This window comes from Gossypium hirsutum, chromosome D02 (genome assembly GCF_007990345.1).
Source record: "Gossypium hirsutum isolate 1008001.06 chromosome D02, Gossypium_hirsutum_v2.1, whole genome shotgun sequence".
NCBI classification, from domain to species: domain Eukaryota; kingdom Viridiplantae; phylum Streptophyta; class Magnoliopsida; order Malvales; family Malvaceae; genus Gossypium; species Gossypium hirsutum.
In genome coordinates, this window is record NC_053438.1 from 50,165,741 (window position 1) to 50,179,946 (window position 14,206).

The following is a 14,206-nucleotide window of genomic DNA, read 5'->3' on the forward strand; positions in this document are numbered from 1 at the left end:
AACCTACCACCCATGTTCATAGGAGAATATTATCCTAATGTGAACAAATTTCCAAGACAATAAGGAGTCTAGTTAAGCTTAGTTGCCTCATACTGATAGAATCCCATAATACGTGCCCATGATTATCCATTACACATTTAACGGGATTAAACACGGATCTAGCCAATATCATACCAGTGGATAAGAGGAATTTTTCCTATAAATACCCTAGCAAATTTTGGGCAAGAGATCAACCCTTTTTTATACCCTAGAGTTACTTTGAGCATTTATCTTTTCAATCAACCTACCTTCTTGTCCTTGTTTTGGTTCGATCCACCTTGTCTTCCTCCTTTATCATACTTTGTGTCAACAAATTCATACGTAGTGAGACTTAAATCCAAGTAAATTTGGATTGAAAACCCACACATAATTAAAAAAAAACTTGAATATAAGATCTCAAAATTCATTTAGTCCAATTAATGAGTGTTGAATGCAATGGTAAGATACATTACATTCCAGAAAAGAGAACACAAATTTAAACATTTGAAATAATATTATTAGAAGGGTTAACCACGAATCTGGAATATAAACAATAAAATCAACATCAATAATACCAAACAATTTGTTTAAATCTAACGTTACCATTAAAACAAAGCCTGATTAACATAAAAATCTTAATAGTTAAATTAGAAGAAAATAAAAAACGCAGCAGCGTAGGCCTATAGACTTGTACACTTGTAATTTCCAATGAAATTAGAAAAATTTTTTCCAATATGGTTGTACTTGGTTTGCTTAGTGGGTATTGAAGGGCACTTTAAATTTAATACATTAATTATATATTTAATATTGTCTTAAAATAAAGTATATTTAATAAATTAGCACACACATAAAAATCAGCTAAGCACCTTGATTAGTGGAACTGTGGAGGCGTTAGTTAAGAAACGTGGGAGTGGCAGCGGCAGAGTGAATGCATTCACGTTTTATTATATCCCCTAAAACAAAATTTGGACCGTTGGATCTGATTGGAAATACGCTTCTCTTGGCCGATTTTAAGCCGCCTCTAATCCAATGGCGAGCCGCTTTAATGGAAACGCATGGGCCCCACCACATGACGGTACTAGGCTTAAGTCTTAACCCTTTCGCTTCTATTTTCCGCTCAATTGATTCACAAAACCATAAATTAATTTCAATCGTAATATTACTACAAATCCTATTTTACGTTCCATTATAATTAGAAATTTTAATATAAATGTGTGTTTAGAAATAATATAAATTAATAATCAGATAAATAATTTTAAATTAATTAATAACAACAAATGAAATATGTATAATTTAAAATAAGAAATAGATTAAATTATTTATTATTGTATTGTCATTAATCCTGAGTTAACTTGTGACACCAACTCAATCAAATACATTATTAATATATACAATTGATGGAAGTAATAAAATTAAATGCATAAAAAAATCAAAGTCAAGCTTTAACTGAGTGGTAAATTAAATGTTTTTCTAATGCAATTGATTCGAGTTCAAATACTACCATATGTATATGTTTATCGGTTTTTTAAATAAAAATATTAAAGTACCTTCAAATAGTAAACTTATTTTAATTATGAAAGCACATTTTCGTAATTTTTCTAATCGAGTTGGTGACCCGAATGAGGTGACACCAACTCAGCCGAGCTTAAATAATATTATAAATTATTATTTAAATATATAACTTGAATTCAAATGAATTTAGGTTTTATAAAATAAATAATTATTATTCTTTTAATCCAATCCAATCCAATTTAATTTATATTTCTATATTTTTTATTATAATATAAAATAAATTTTATTTATAAAATAGTTTTTGTACAAAATTTCAACTCATATCCTCTTCTTACCATCAAATAGGAGCGAAGCCATAAAATCTTTTAAGAGATTTGGAATTGAATTATAAAATTTTTCGGAAATTAAAAGGTATGTTTTATATATTAATTTATAATTCCATCATTTTGAAGGAATTAAATAAAAATTCGTTTGAAAGATTTTATTATTTTTAAAATGATTAAATTAAATATTTTGGTTAAAATCTTTGTTAGCCTTTGGTGTTGCTTTTGACCTTAGACATCTTTAAATGTGCTTATCTTCACCGGATATCAATTGAGCTAAAAAAATATTTCTTTTAATATTTAAAGAATTCACATATATTTTTATATAAAATAAGACTTAAAGCAGAATCAAAACGTCATTAAGATTTTAATTCTGTGTTAAATAAGTGGGGGCATACATATGAAAATTAAAAAGACTAAAAGGAGAAGCTCTTTTCCGGCCCCAAAAGTCTTAATTATCGTTATTTTTCCGCCTAATGATTTACACGCTTTCTTCTTCTGCTTCTTTTGTCACTTTATCCCTCCTTCAAGACTAGAAACTTTCAAAGTTGATTGGATAATTTAGAAGGCTTGGCCTAGTAATTGTCTTTAATTAAAATATTTCATTTTATGGGTGATATATAAGATTAATATGAAGTAGTCTTCTATCAACTCAATGTTTTCGGATACAATAAACATAAAATGGAAGGTAGAAGTATATTGGTAATGAATTGATGTAAAGCATATACAAATTGATTCCGCACTGACATCTAAATTTAATTTGCAAATCCCAACCCCAATCTCAATATAAACATGTGCAAGAGTAAGTTAGCATATATATGTAGGATCACCAATCTCAATAATATCACTAATTAGGGCTCAACAATATAATTTAAATATTCATTAGCTTTTTCTTTTTTTCTTTTTATGTAAATTTCCATGATAATTAGCACAAATAAAAGAACACAAATATTATATTGATTTCATAATTTGATTTTCTCATATAATATGCATCATAAAAATCTTATCTTTTCTTTCACTTGTCTCAATCCCTACAAATAATACTTTTTTCAATTAAAATTGAAATAAAACCGTGAAAATCATCCTTCATTATCAAAGCATGCAACTGGAAATTTTTATACACTCTTTGCTAAATGGTTGTGAATGAATAAAATTATTTATTTACCTTAACTTTATATATTCCTGTTGGGATACTATTATCGGTCCAAAGTTCGAATAGATTTGGGTCGAATTGTAATAAGTTTACAGGATTGGCTCACAAGCTAGGTTCACAAGATCCGGTCGCAGGACAGACTCACAAGTCGAGCTTGCTTTCCCGGCAGGGTTACCCATACAAGTCAGGCTCACATAAGATCTTATGAATACGTGTTTAATCTAGAATAAGATGCATATCTATATGCATAAGCCTACTTAACTAATACGTCATGTCAATGAATAATATTCATTTTATATAAATATACATATACCACTATTTGAGAGACAAAGAAAAAAACACTCAACAATTTCAATAATAAAAGAAGAAGAATTTCTTTTTCCTTTCATGGCTCTTTTGACTCTTTTTAATTCGAAAAAAGAAAAGAAAACCTACAAATGATAGGAGTTAATCGATTTTAAGATATTATTAAATAATAAAGGAAATTATGTAATTAAGAGAATATTTTTATTTATTTACATTTTTATTAGTGCATTTGTAATTAAACAATAATTTAAAAAATAAATAAGTCTAGAATATGATAGAAAATGATGGAATTAGGGAAGGAACATGATGATGAAAGAAAACAGTGTAAGAAATTAAAAGAAGATGAGAGAATAATATATAAACAAATACATTGAGAAAAAAAAATGAAAAAGGGCTGTCTACATATGAACAGCTCAATAATACCCTCTCACTCGCCAATGACCTGCGCTATGCTTTCATTTCAATAGCCTTTTCCGGCTCTCCATCGCCCCCCTCCCATAGCTCTAGAGATTATTCCTTTCTTCTTTCTTTCTCAAACATTTATTATTTTCTCATAATACATATAAAAAATCATCCTTCTTTTATACTCTTATCTTTGTCTTATATAATCTCAGGGTGCTAGAGCAACAAAAATACGACCATATATCAAAGGGAAAAAAAAAGAGATTCAAGGGATAATACGATGACCAAGTTACCTTCTTTGTTTCTGGTTTTGACTTTGGTTTCTGTTTTTGTTTGTGGGTTTGGAAAAAGGATACCAATTCTGTCATTTGATGAAGGGTATAGTCAGTTGTTTGGAGATGATAATCTAGTTCTCCATAGAGATGGTAAAGCTGTTCACTTGTCTTTGAATGAGAGAACAGGTTTGTTTGTTTATTTATTTTCTTTTTGCTGGTCTCTGGTTTTGATATATTTGGGGTTCCTTTTTCCTTGTTGTTTTAAGTAAAAAGGAAGTGTTTTTATTTTTTGTGTTTGGCTTTGTTTATGGCGTAAAAAACAGGGTCTGGATTTGTGTCTCAAGACCTTTACTTGCATGGTTACTTCAGTGCCTCAATAAAGTTACCTGCTGATTATACTGCTGGAGTTGTGGTTGCTTTCTATGTGAGTTAATCTCTATTCAAGATTAATCTATTTTTTTTTCCTTTTTATCTTACAATTATTTTTGTTAGAAGGTTTCTTAACAGGCTTATTAGAAGCTTAATCATATGGTTGCTGCTAAAAAAGTAAAAACTCATTTTTTTTATTAAAATTTTGAAGTATTGATACTGGGATGAATTTGCCACTGCTGTCTTCACTATCTTCAACGGTTCATCTTGAAAACTGTATTTTGTTTTAACGTTTTACCCTTTTCAAGTTTTTTTTTTTAAAAAATTCATATTTTTGTTTAGGAATCTGATCCAAACCCAGATGGTAAAACTTGTTAAAGTTTCCTCTTTATTTTTGCTACCAGTTATTTTTAAAGATAAACAAAAACAATTGATTAAAATTAATACCAGATAGTTTTACCTTTAATATGTGTAAGAATCTCCTCATTCTTTTTTCTGAGTGCAGATGCCTTTAATATGTGTAAGAATCCCCTCATTCTTTTTTCTGAGTGCAGATGTCAAATGGTGATATGTTCGAGAAGAACCACGATGAAATAGATTTTGAGTTCTTGGGTAACATCAGAGGCAAAGATTGGAGGATTCAGACCAATATTTACGGCAATGGAAGCACCAGTGTTGGCAGAGAAGAAAGATACAATCTTTGGTTCGACCCGGCTGATGATTTCCATCAGTACACTATTCTCTGGACTGATTCTCAAATCATGTAAGCATAAAGAATCCTCTCCCTTTTCCATTTTCCTTTATTCCTTAGTCTCTGCTTCAACCACAGCCTTTTCAACTGTTGAATTTTTGTATGATTTAAGTGTTCGACTTGCCTTGTTGAAGAGTTTGATGTTGATATATAGGGTGGGGTTTTCTTATCTTTGAAGGTTTATATGTTGTACAATTTGTATCCCCTGTTTTATCCAACATCTATGGTGATGAGTTTAATGTTGTGTCTTTTTTATGGTTATCATTGTTTTTGGTTGCAGATTTTATATAGACAACGTCCCCATTAGAGAGTTTAAAAGAACAGCTGCAATGGGTGGGGACTTTCCCTCTAAGCCGATGTCGTTGTATGCTACAATATGGGATGGGTCTGATTGGGCTACTAATGGTGGCAAATATAGAGTCAATTACAAATACGCTCCTTACGTAGCCGAATTTTCTGACCTGATCCTCCACGGCTGCGCAGTGGATCCCATTGAATTTTCGTCGAAGAAGTGTGACACCACCTCTCAAAGTTTGGAACTTTCTGCCACTATCACCCCATCACAAAGAAGCAAAATGGATAGCTTTAGGAGGAAGCACATGACATATTCTTACTGCTATGACCAGACCAGATACAAAGTTCCACCTGTAGAGTGTGTGATCAATCCCCGTGAAGCCGAAAGACTGAAAAGGTTCGATCCAGTCACGTTTGGAGGCAGGCGTCACCATGGGAAGCGACACCACCGCAGCAGAGCAAGCCGGTCCGAAGCTGATACCATCTAAAAAATAATAGGCCATTGGTAGATTTGATTTCATTACTTGTTGGGGCATTATTTTCCTCTCGGTTTGATTTATAAAATAGTTGGGGGTCAGTTTTGTGTATAGAGAGAGAGGAGGAGCAGGAGAGCAACAAATATTTATCTCAAAGAAGGTGATAGAGTTGTTTCTTATCATAATATATGTTTGATGATGTGGGTGTGTGATGTGTATAGTTCCATTTTTATCATTGATGTTTGTCTCTCTGTTTTTTTACAAAGATTGAATTTGGTGATGACTGTTATCCAATAAGCACTTGAGCATAGAATATGGAGTTCTTACATAATTATCTCATCAAAGCCATCTTTGGTCTCATTTTGTGTTGTTTATGTGTATGTGAAAGTAGAGAGATCAGAGGAAATATTGTCAAAAGGGTAGTTGGAATCCAATGTGAGATGGATGTGACAAGTGGCGGGGGAGTCTAGGGCTTGCAAATGGCTTTGTAGAGTGAAAATAATATGTGATGTGGATTCTGCAAAATAAAGGCAAAGGAATTTCGAAGTTGAATGTTCAAAGTTATGGCTTTGAGGGTCTTAGTAGAGGTGTTCATGGGCCGGGCGGCCCGGCCTGACGGCCTGCTCGAAATATGAGAGGGTTTGGGTAAAAATATAGGCTCGAAATATGGGCTTGGGCAAAAAAATGAGGCCTGATTTAAAAATGGGCCGGGCCTCGGGCACCACTTTTTTGGCCCGGACTCGGCCCGGCCCGGCTCGAATATAATAAATATTTTTAATTTTAATTTTTTAAATTTTAAAATACTTTTAAAATACTTTTTTAAAATTTTTTTAATTTTAAAATATTTTTAAAATATTTTTAAAATACTTTTTTAATTTTAAAATAATTTTAAAGTACTTTTTTTTTAATTTTTAAAATAAAATTTTGGTATTTATTTAAAAAAACAGCCCGGGTCGGGCCGGGCCCGGCTTATGACTTTTTTCCCGAGTCAAGCCTGGGCAAAATATTTTTGGGCCCGGCCCGGCCCGACCCATGAGCACCTCTAGGTCTTAGTCTCAGAGGCCAGCAATTAGGGTAGTTGGGACTTCATTTATTCTTTTGCTTTTTATTTCTTCGTTCAAATATGTTTGTTGGATAATTTTTTTTCCTTAGGAATAGGAACATTGCTCTCTGCATTAATGGAGCTGTATGAAACTGTAATTCTACGTCATTCGTATCTTTTTTCAATAGGAGAAAGACAAATTAATTTTTTCTTCCTCATTTTTAGTATTTTTAGTTGGATTTGAATTTTTTTTCAAGAGGAAAAGGTTAAAAATCAGGAGGAAAAATTTAATTTGTCATTCTCGTACGTGGAATCACAGTTTTATACAATTCTTTCTCAACAGGGCTAAAGGCGAAAATTAAGAAAAGGGGTTTTATTATCATTCAACAACCACTTAAAACAGTTTATCTCATTAATCATTATTTAATTTTAAAGAAAACTCACCAAGGGCTAAGGCTGATGGAAGGAGGAGTGAGTTTAGCGTAAATTTTCGTTTTTATCATTGAACTATTCAAAAAATTTCATTTAGGTCAATGAACAAATTATAATTGTTTTAGTTAAGTGATGAAAATGTAATTTAATAAGTATAGTATAGCGGGTAAATTCATTAGAGGCAATCAAAAATTGGTGAAGGCAACAGAAAGTGTGGTGGATTATAAGGAACCTTTTTGTCTAATCATAACGTTATAACACTAAATTTTAGAACAACATTAAGTCACCAATTTACTGTTTTGTTTCTTAGAGATTGGACAATTAAAGATTGCTTCATTTTCTAAAAGCAAAAAAGAAAAAGAAAAGGTTTGGCACAAAATTATGTGAGAAAATTCTCCAAATTTATTATAAGAAAGCACAATCAGAATGTTAATCCAATCAGCTTTTCTAACAACCAAATCCCCCTTTTATATATATTATTTTTTATTCTATCTTTTTACAAATCTTAGTGGAATGTGTCATTAGTAATTTATGAATAATATATGAAATTCAAATTGGTTTGGGCTTAGACTTACTTTGGAAAGACTTCATTGTATGGGTCAAGTTTAGAACTCATATTAAGTTTGGCCCGTTTGAAAACTTTGTTTTAAAAATATTTTTAATATTAATATAATGAAAATGATTTTAATGATATTGGGGTTAATTAAGGTGGTGGTTCACATAGTAAATAGTGTGAAGAACCACTAAAAATAAAAAGTTTAAGACAAAAAAAAGCCGGAAGAGAGTTGTTGAGTAATATCTTCTACCTCATGTCATTTTGCTCAAGTGTTGGGAAAATGTATTTATAAAGGGAGGCTCGTTAGGTATGAGTTTCATCCATCAAGCAATCTATTTCATAAGTGAAGAGGGTAGAGTAGCAAGTGGTCAATTAGAAATATTATTGGAGTCGATGTGCGATGATTAGACGAATATCATTAAGTCTGAAGAAATAACAAATTGACAAGTACCACTAAGAACTCTTCTCTTTTAAATTTAGCCAATTCCTTTTAAAATTGTCCTAAATTTCTATATAAAAAAAGGGTTACATTGTTTGTAATTGTTTTGTTAGTCTTTGACTCTTTGTCCTTGAGTTTTAATTTACCTCATACTAAATGTAGTAGTTTATGGGCGAAAATTTTAAAATCATCAACTAAATAATGATGTTAAGATTGTTGAATGTATGTTTAATAATTAAGGATTCAACATGATTAATGGCAAAAACATGAATATTAATTAAAATAATATATTTTAAATATGACTAATAAAATAATTATGAATGTAATAGGAATAAGTTTATTGGGTTTGGATAGAACAAATTAATTATAAGAAAGTTTAATTATTAAAGTAGTAATCTCATTTTCTTATAATATTAAGTAGGGGAGAGCATAAGTTGTTTCGGTTTTAGCGGTTAAATAGCTATATGATCTATTTATTTGGTTATATTGGTTGATTATTGGTTATTGAATTTCATAATGGAATCGATTGACTTAACTGATTCAATTATTTTTAATTATTTAAAACATATTTATATTTTATAATATATAAGTTGGTAAAATATATTTATATTTTCATTAGTTTAAATATATTTTATAATACATTTATTTGAAGTTGATTAACCGACTTAATGGATCGAACCGATCGATATGATATAAGTTGATCAATTTGGTTTTTGTATATGATGGTTGGTTAAGTTAAATAAATTTAAAAAATTGATCGAATTAATTGTTTGGATATTCTTAAGTACAATGATCTTTAATTTAGTAAACATATTTGAGTGATAAATGTAGTTGCATCTTAACGTGTTATGTTTGATAATACAATTGCAATTACATAACTAAATAATTAAAAAAATAAAAAATTCAAAAGTTATAATGAATAGTTCCCCACGAAATTGTTTAAATTCTCAACTCTCTAATTAGACTATTAGAACAAGTAATTAGGTACTTCCATTGCATTCAATTTAATGATGCTCATTAATAACTGTTGAGGAGAGATTAACTCTTTCGAAGAAGTTTTCTAAGTATCGTCTTTGGAGATATTGATTTAGTTTTTCAACAATGAAAAGTATTGTCTCCGAGGGAGAGTTTTGTTTCTCACTCCATGGAGAGCCATGTTCGGTTCACAAAGGGGAGCACTTCAACCCCAACAATTGACCTATATAGTATAGGTCAGGGGTTCGAATCTCACTAAAGATGAAACGCTCACGTCGCCTCTTGGTGGGTGGTCATATGTCCACATACGGTTGAAGCGTTCCTCTCTATGAACTGGACACGGCTCTCCCCTCCCTAGAGGATAATACCTTCCATTATTAAAGAATCGGATTGACGTCCTTGAAGACGATTCTCCTAAAAAAAAAGCTAATCCCTCCTAAATAATCATAATGATTACTCCAACATAATTACAACAATTTAGTAAGTAGTAAATAAACATGTTGATTTTGCAAGCATTTACTCTTCGGAGTTGAAATTGGTGAAGACTTCAAAAATTTTGCAAGTAATCTACGAACAAAACTGATATAACTTGTATTTTTATATTTATATTTAGAGTTTCTTATTTTTAATTTTGAAAAAAATGATGTTTTAATGAAAAATTCGAATACTGAAATACTTGGCTTTTATAAGAAACATTTTTAATTATATTTTGGGATTTGTACGGCCAATTCTGAACTGGAATTGTAAAGAGAATACAGTCATCCAAAAGCAGTCACGTAAATCATTTGGAAAGCTACAGTTCACAATCCTTTTAAAGCAGCATTCACCCAAGTACTAGGTTTGAAGGGTATCTTTGGTTGGTCCAAATGAATAAATGATGAATCTCCAATGTACTCTCCCATACCCTTATTTGACATTTACTACTCAACCCATTATGTGCTGAATTAACTACCAGATTCAGCTGCCTCTTTTCTCTCTATCAGTTTGACGAAATTAAGAACAATTGTTTTGCCTTCCCAAGTTATGATACTCTCCGGATGGAACTGTACGCCCTACAGTTTTCGATCAATGTGTTAATTTCATCACCATAAACTTGCTACTCTAATTCAGACAAAGTTATATAGATGAGTCGAGTGAATTAAATGCATGGTTTTAGAAGGCAGAAACAAGGAAGGCGCAAAAAACCAGCACTTCTCTTTTGTGATTCGTTTTGATGGTAACGTATAGTTACTGCAATTTTTTGAGCTAGGAGTGCAATTAATTTAGGTGAAGAAATCAGTTCTAACATAGCAACGAAATCATTGAACCAATGCGTTCCGAGTAAAAAGCGATGGTAGCTACCTGAACATGCTTATAGACTTTGTGCCGAGCAGCCATAATCAGTCCATCTTCTGTCCAAGCAGTAACCTCGAGTGCTTCCCCGGGAAAACTGTCCTTTTCAATCACAAGGCTGTGATATCTTCCTGCATTGAAGGGGCTGGAAAATGCATAATAATAGAAAGAATTACCAATAATTTGAGGTGAAATTAATGAAAATAAAATGGGAATTTTTTTAACATACAATGCAATATAACACATGCTAAGCACAAGGTAGTAGGATATAGGAAAATGGAAATACATAGTATTTCCTAGAAGTTGAAACTTGTTACGAGAAAGTGATGTTATGGAACCACTAGAGGTACAGAAAGATAGCTTAAGAAACAAATATGATCAAGTTGATAGTTTGACTACAGATAAAACATAATTGAAGCACAGTCGAAGAATTTTAAATCGAGAATCACGTTGGAAGAAGTAATGCATACTTTGACAATCCAGCCAACAACCCATCTTCCCCCTTCTCATCATGATACACGAGAGAACTTTTGCCATGCACGACACCGTAGGGAGATCGGACTATCTTTCCTGCATTTTCAATGAAGTCAAAGATCACTTTAAAATCCCACCAGCAAGCAGCTAATCTTCCATGATTTTCATAAACAAATAAAAATAAATGTCAATTTAGCATTCTTAGCATAAATATTGTGTTGTGTAGAAACATTATTAGCATAAACAACAGTTGCTTAAGGTATCCTAGAATGCTCACCTCCAAAAGCCTCACCGATGCACTGCAAACCCATACAAACACCAAACAAAGGTACAATAGGTCCAAGTTCCAAAACTGTTTGCAATGATATTCCAGAATCTTGGGGTGTTCCTATATGAAGGATAGAATACAAAGTATACATCAAATGCTTAAATATGAAAATTCTCATGTTTAATTTATTTATCGTTTGAAAAAAACATATAACAAACTATTACCTGGACCAGGAGAGATAAGCACTCCCCTAGGATTTTTCCTACAAATATACAAGAAAATTGTCGTTATTGAATCAAATATTTCGAGATTATATGTTAACAAGTAATCATTCACCACTCAAGTAGCCATCATGTTAAATGAGTGGATTATAAAAACACATTGCAGCAGTAAGAAGCTTAGTTCTTACATTTTTAACTCTTCTACTGTCAACTCATCATTTCGATAAACCTCAAAATGACATCCAAGCTCTCCCACATACTACAAAATTATAGGTAAACTCTTGAGGATATTCAACATGATGAAGAAACAACATTTCAAGTACTAAAAATTCTGTAATGTAAATTCTATTATTCATTTCGTAAGGTGATGATAAAAACGAAGAGTAGACCTTCTTAAAAGGAGAAAGACAAGAATCAAGCAGGGACGGTCCCCACATTGGTGTGGTCAAATATAATTCTATTCCCTAATACTGTTGGTTTCTCAACATTTTTTCTTACCATAAAAAAAAAAGGGAAGATAAAGTCATTTTTTATTGCAATTGTGGCAATCTCTGACCAGAGACTTTGCACTTGCTGTTGAGTACTGAATTTCATTGGTCAAGACCATCAAATTGGACCTCCATTATAAAGGATACCGAATTCAAATCACCACAGCATAGGTAACTTTCAACACAACACATCATTTTTCTGGTTGATACCCACAAACCATATTTGCCTTCAATTGACAATTAGCCATAACAAAGTTACAACGTTTCTATACCATATACATGCATGTATACATACAAACAAACAAACATATATGATATATTATAAGGAAAAAACATATCTAATAAAGTACTTTCTTCCTATTATAGTCAATTTAATTGGGTTTCTTAACTTTAATAAAATTATCAAGTCTTCCCTATATTCTCACGCATAGTGAAAACTGGAAACAAGTAACTCTATATTGTTTTCGTAAAGATTTGTAGGCAATCAACAGCGTTTCAGAATCAAGGGAAACTCAGAGAAGACGCAAGATTAGACAGAGAGAAGGAAACAAAATTTTGAAGATGCAATTAAACCTGGCAAAGATTGTAGGTGAAACTATCATAATTGTCAATGACGATAATGGGATTCTTGCTGATTTTCTTGTCTTCCGGAATTGAAGATGTTGAATCCGCTACAGCCGATGCGAATGAGAGTTTTCCCACAACCCCACTTCTCTTGATTGGCAAAAAACAAACACCTGCAAAGCAAACCAGAAAAAGAACGTCCCTGTGATAATCTGTACGAGAGAGAGAGAGAGAGAGAGAGAGAGAGAGAGAGAGAGAGACTTGATGAAGGAGAGAGCTTGGAGAGGTGAGACAGAGACGGGTTTTGAAGGGATTTAGCAGAAAGTGAAGGTTTTGGATGAACCAGAGATAAGTGAGTAATAAAATTAGCCGCCATTTTTCTAGTAATGAGTGAGAGTATTAGAATGTGGGAAGGGCAGTTCAGGTTCACCGTTTCTCGGAGAATCAGACTTAGAATGATTCAAGTAGTGAGAATTTTGTTTATATAGGAACATCTTTTCAATGTTCAGTGTTGAGATCCAAAAATGGAAATATGTAGTGTAATTTGGACAATTCTTTTTAGGATGGGTGAATTGTATTCTCTTCATTCGTTGTTTCTATGGATTATGGAAGGAAATCTGAATTCTTATTGGGAAATCTAAAATATGATTTGCATGGAGCCAGCCTGTTGCTACTTTTATTTATGGATTAAGGATCAAATTCAACATTTTTTTTAAAATTTTGTTTATTTTTATTATTGCAATCTAATATTTATACGTCAGAATAAAGTATATCTAGAATTGATTATTTTGTTAGTTACACCCGTTTTTAACAATAAAACAATAAAAATAGATAGCATTGTTAACAAAATGACCAGTTTATGTTTTAATCTAATTTATTTATTTCTTGAGCATAGAAAACAAAATGCAATCCAAATTTTAATATAAAAGTCATTTAAAATAATTATAGGTGTCGAAACCATTTTTATTTTTTTTAAAAAAACCAAAAAATTAGTCTTCGATAAAAATTAGAAAAATTGGGAGTCGCCACCAATATTTTATTAAGGTGTGATTGGGTCACCTAAAAACGACTTTGGTCTACGAATTTTAGAAAAACGGGTCCGGGAATCGGTTACGTATGAGGAAGGATTAGCACCCTCATTATGCCCAAAAATTGATACCTAGTTAATTAATTAATGTTTTAATGTCGAAAATTTGAAAAATATAATCCTTAGCAAAAACTCTTAAACGTTACGTATTAAGACCCTTATCATTTCAGAAAAAGAAAATGCCACACCCAATGCGTTAGGGCACGACATTCTAATTTCCTCAAAAAAATGAATTGGGCCAGAATACTTGTATAATAAAAATTTAAAAGAATATCCATTTATTTAAGATTTAAGAAATCGCGGCCCAATACGTTAGGGCACAATTCCTCCAAAATCCCAAACTCGGAGTATTTCTTTTATTATTTTTTAGAAAAAATCTTCATTTCGAGAAATCAATGCGTCACATCCAATACGTTAGGACACAAAGTGTTGAATTCCCAATAATGAGT

General features: G+C 31.7%; 2 protein-coding genes across 2 annotated transcripts; one reads left to right on the forward strand and one right to left on the reverse strand.

Annotated features, from left to right (window-relative positions):
- Window positions 1-3,350: 3,350 nt before the first annotated feature.
- LOC107909962 (probable xyloglucan endotransglucosylase/hydrolase protein 28) lies at window positions 3,351-6,159 on the forward strand. The gene is made up of 4 exons (XM_016837678.2): window positions 3,351-4,175; window positions 4,313-4,413; window positions 4,913-5,121; window positions 5,390-6,159. Exons 1-4 carry the CDS (start codon window positions 3,995-3,997, stop codon window positions 5,889-5,891), a joined length of 993 nt encoding a protein of 330 aa, XP_016693167.2. The 5' UTR covers window positions 3,351-3,994; the 3' UTR covers window positions 5,892-6,159.
- Window positions 6,160-10,081: 3,922 nt separating this feature from the next.
- On the reverse strand, window positions 10,082-13,254 carry LOC107909961 (anthranilate synthase beta subunit 2, chloroplastic). Its single transcript, XM_016837677.2, has 8 exons — window positions 12,932-13,254; window positions 12,680-12,843; window positions 11,807-11,877; window positions 11,622-11,659; window positions 11,407-11,517; window positions 11,126-11,225; window positions 10,665-10,800; window positions 10,082-10,375 (listed from the first exon to the last, which is right to left on the reverse strand). The coding sequence occupies exons 1-8, from the start codon at window positions 13,044-13,046 to the stop codon at window positions 10,268-10,270; spliced, it is 843 nt and encodes a 280-aa protein (XP_016693166.1). The 5' UTR covers window positions 13,047-13,254; the 3' UTR covers window positions 10,082-10,267.
- Window positions 13,255-14,206: the final 952 nt, after the last annotated feature.

Coding starts and splice junctions, on each gene's coding strand:
- LOC107909961 (XM_016837677.2), bottom strand. CDS start 13,046: ATGGCGGCTAATTTTATTACTCACTTATCTCTGGTTCATCCAAAACCT. Junction 11,660..11,806: donor ACAGTAGAAGAGTTAAAAAT/GTAAGAACTAAG, acceptor GTATATTTGTAG/GAAAAATCCTAGGGGAGTGC. Junction 10,801..11,125: donor TTGTTGGCTGGATTGTCAAA/GTATGCATTACT, acceptor TGCATTTTCCAG/CCCCTTCAATGCAGGAAGAT.
- LOC107909962 (XM_016837678.2), top strand. CDS start 3,995: ATGACCAAGTTACCTTCTTTGTTTCTGGTTTTGACTTTGGTTTCTGTT. Junction 4,176..4,312: donor GTCTTTGAATGAGAGAACAG/GTTTGTTTGTTT, acceptor CGTAAAAAACAG/GGTCTGGATTTGTGTCTCAA. Junction 5,122..5,389: donor TGGACTGATTCTCAAATCAT/GTAAGCATAAAG, acceptor TTTTGGTTGCAG/ATTTTATATAGACAACGTCC.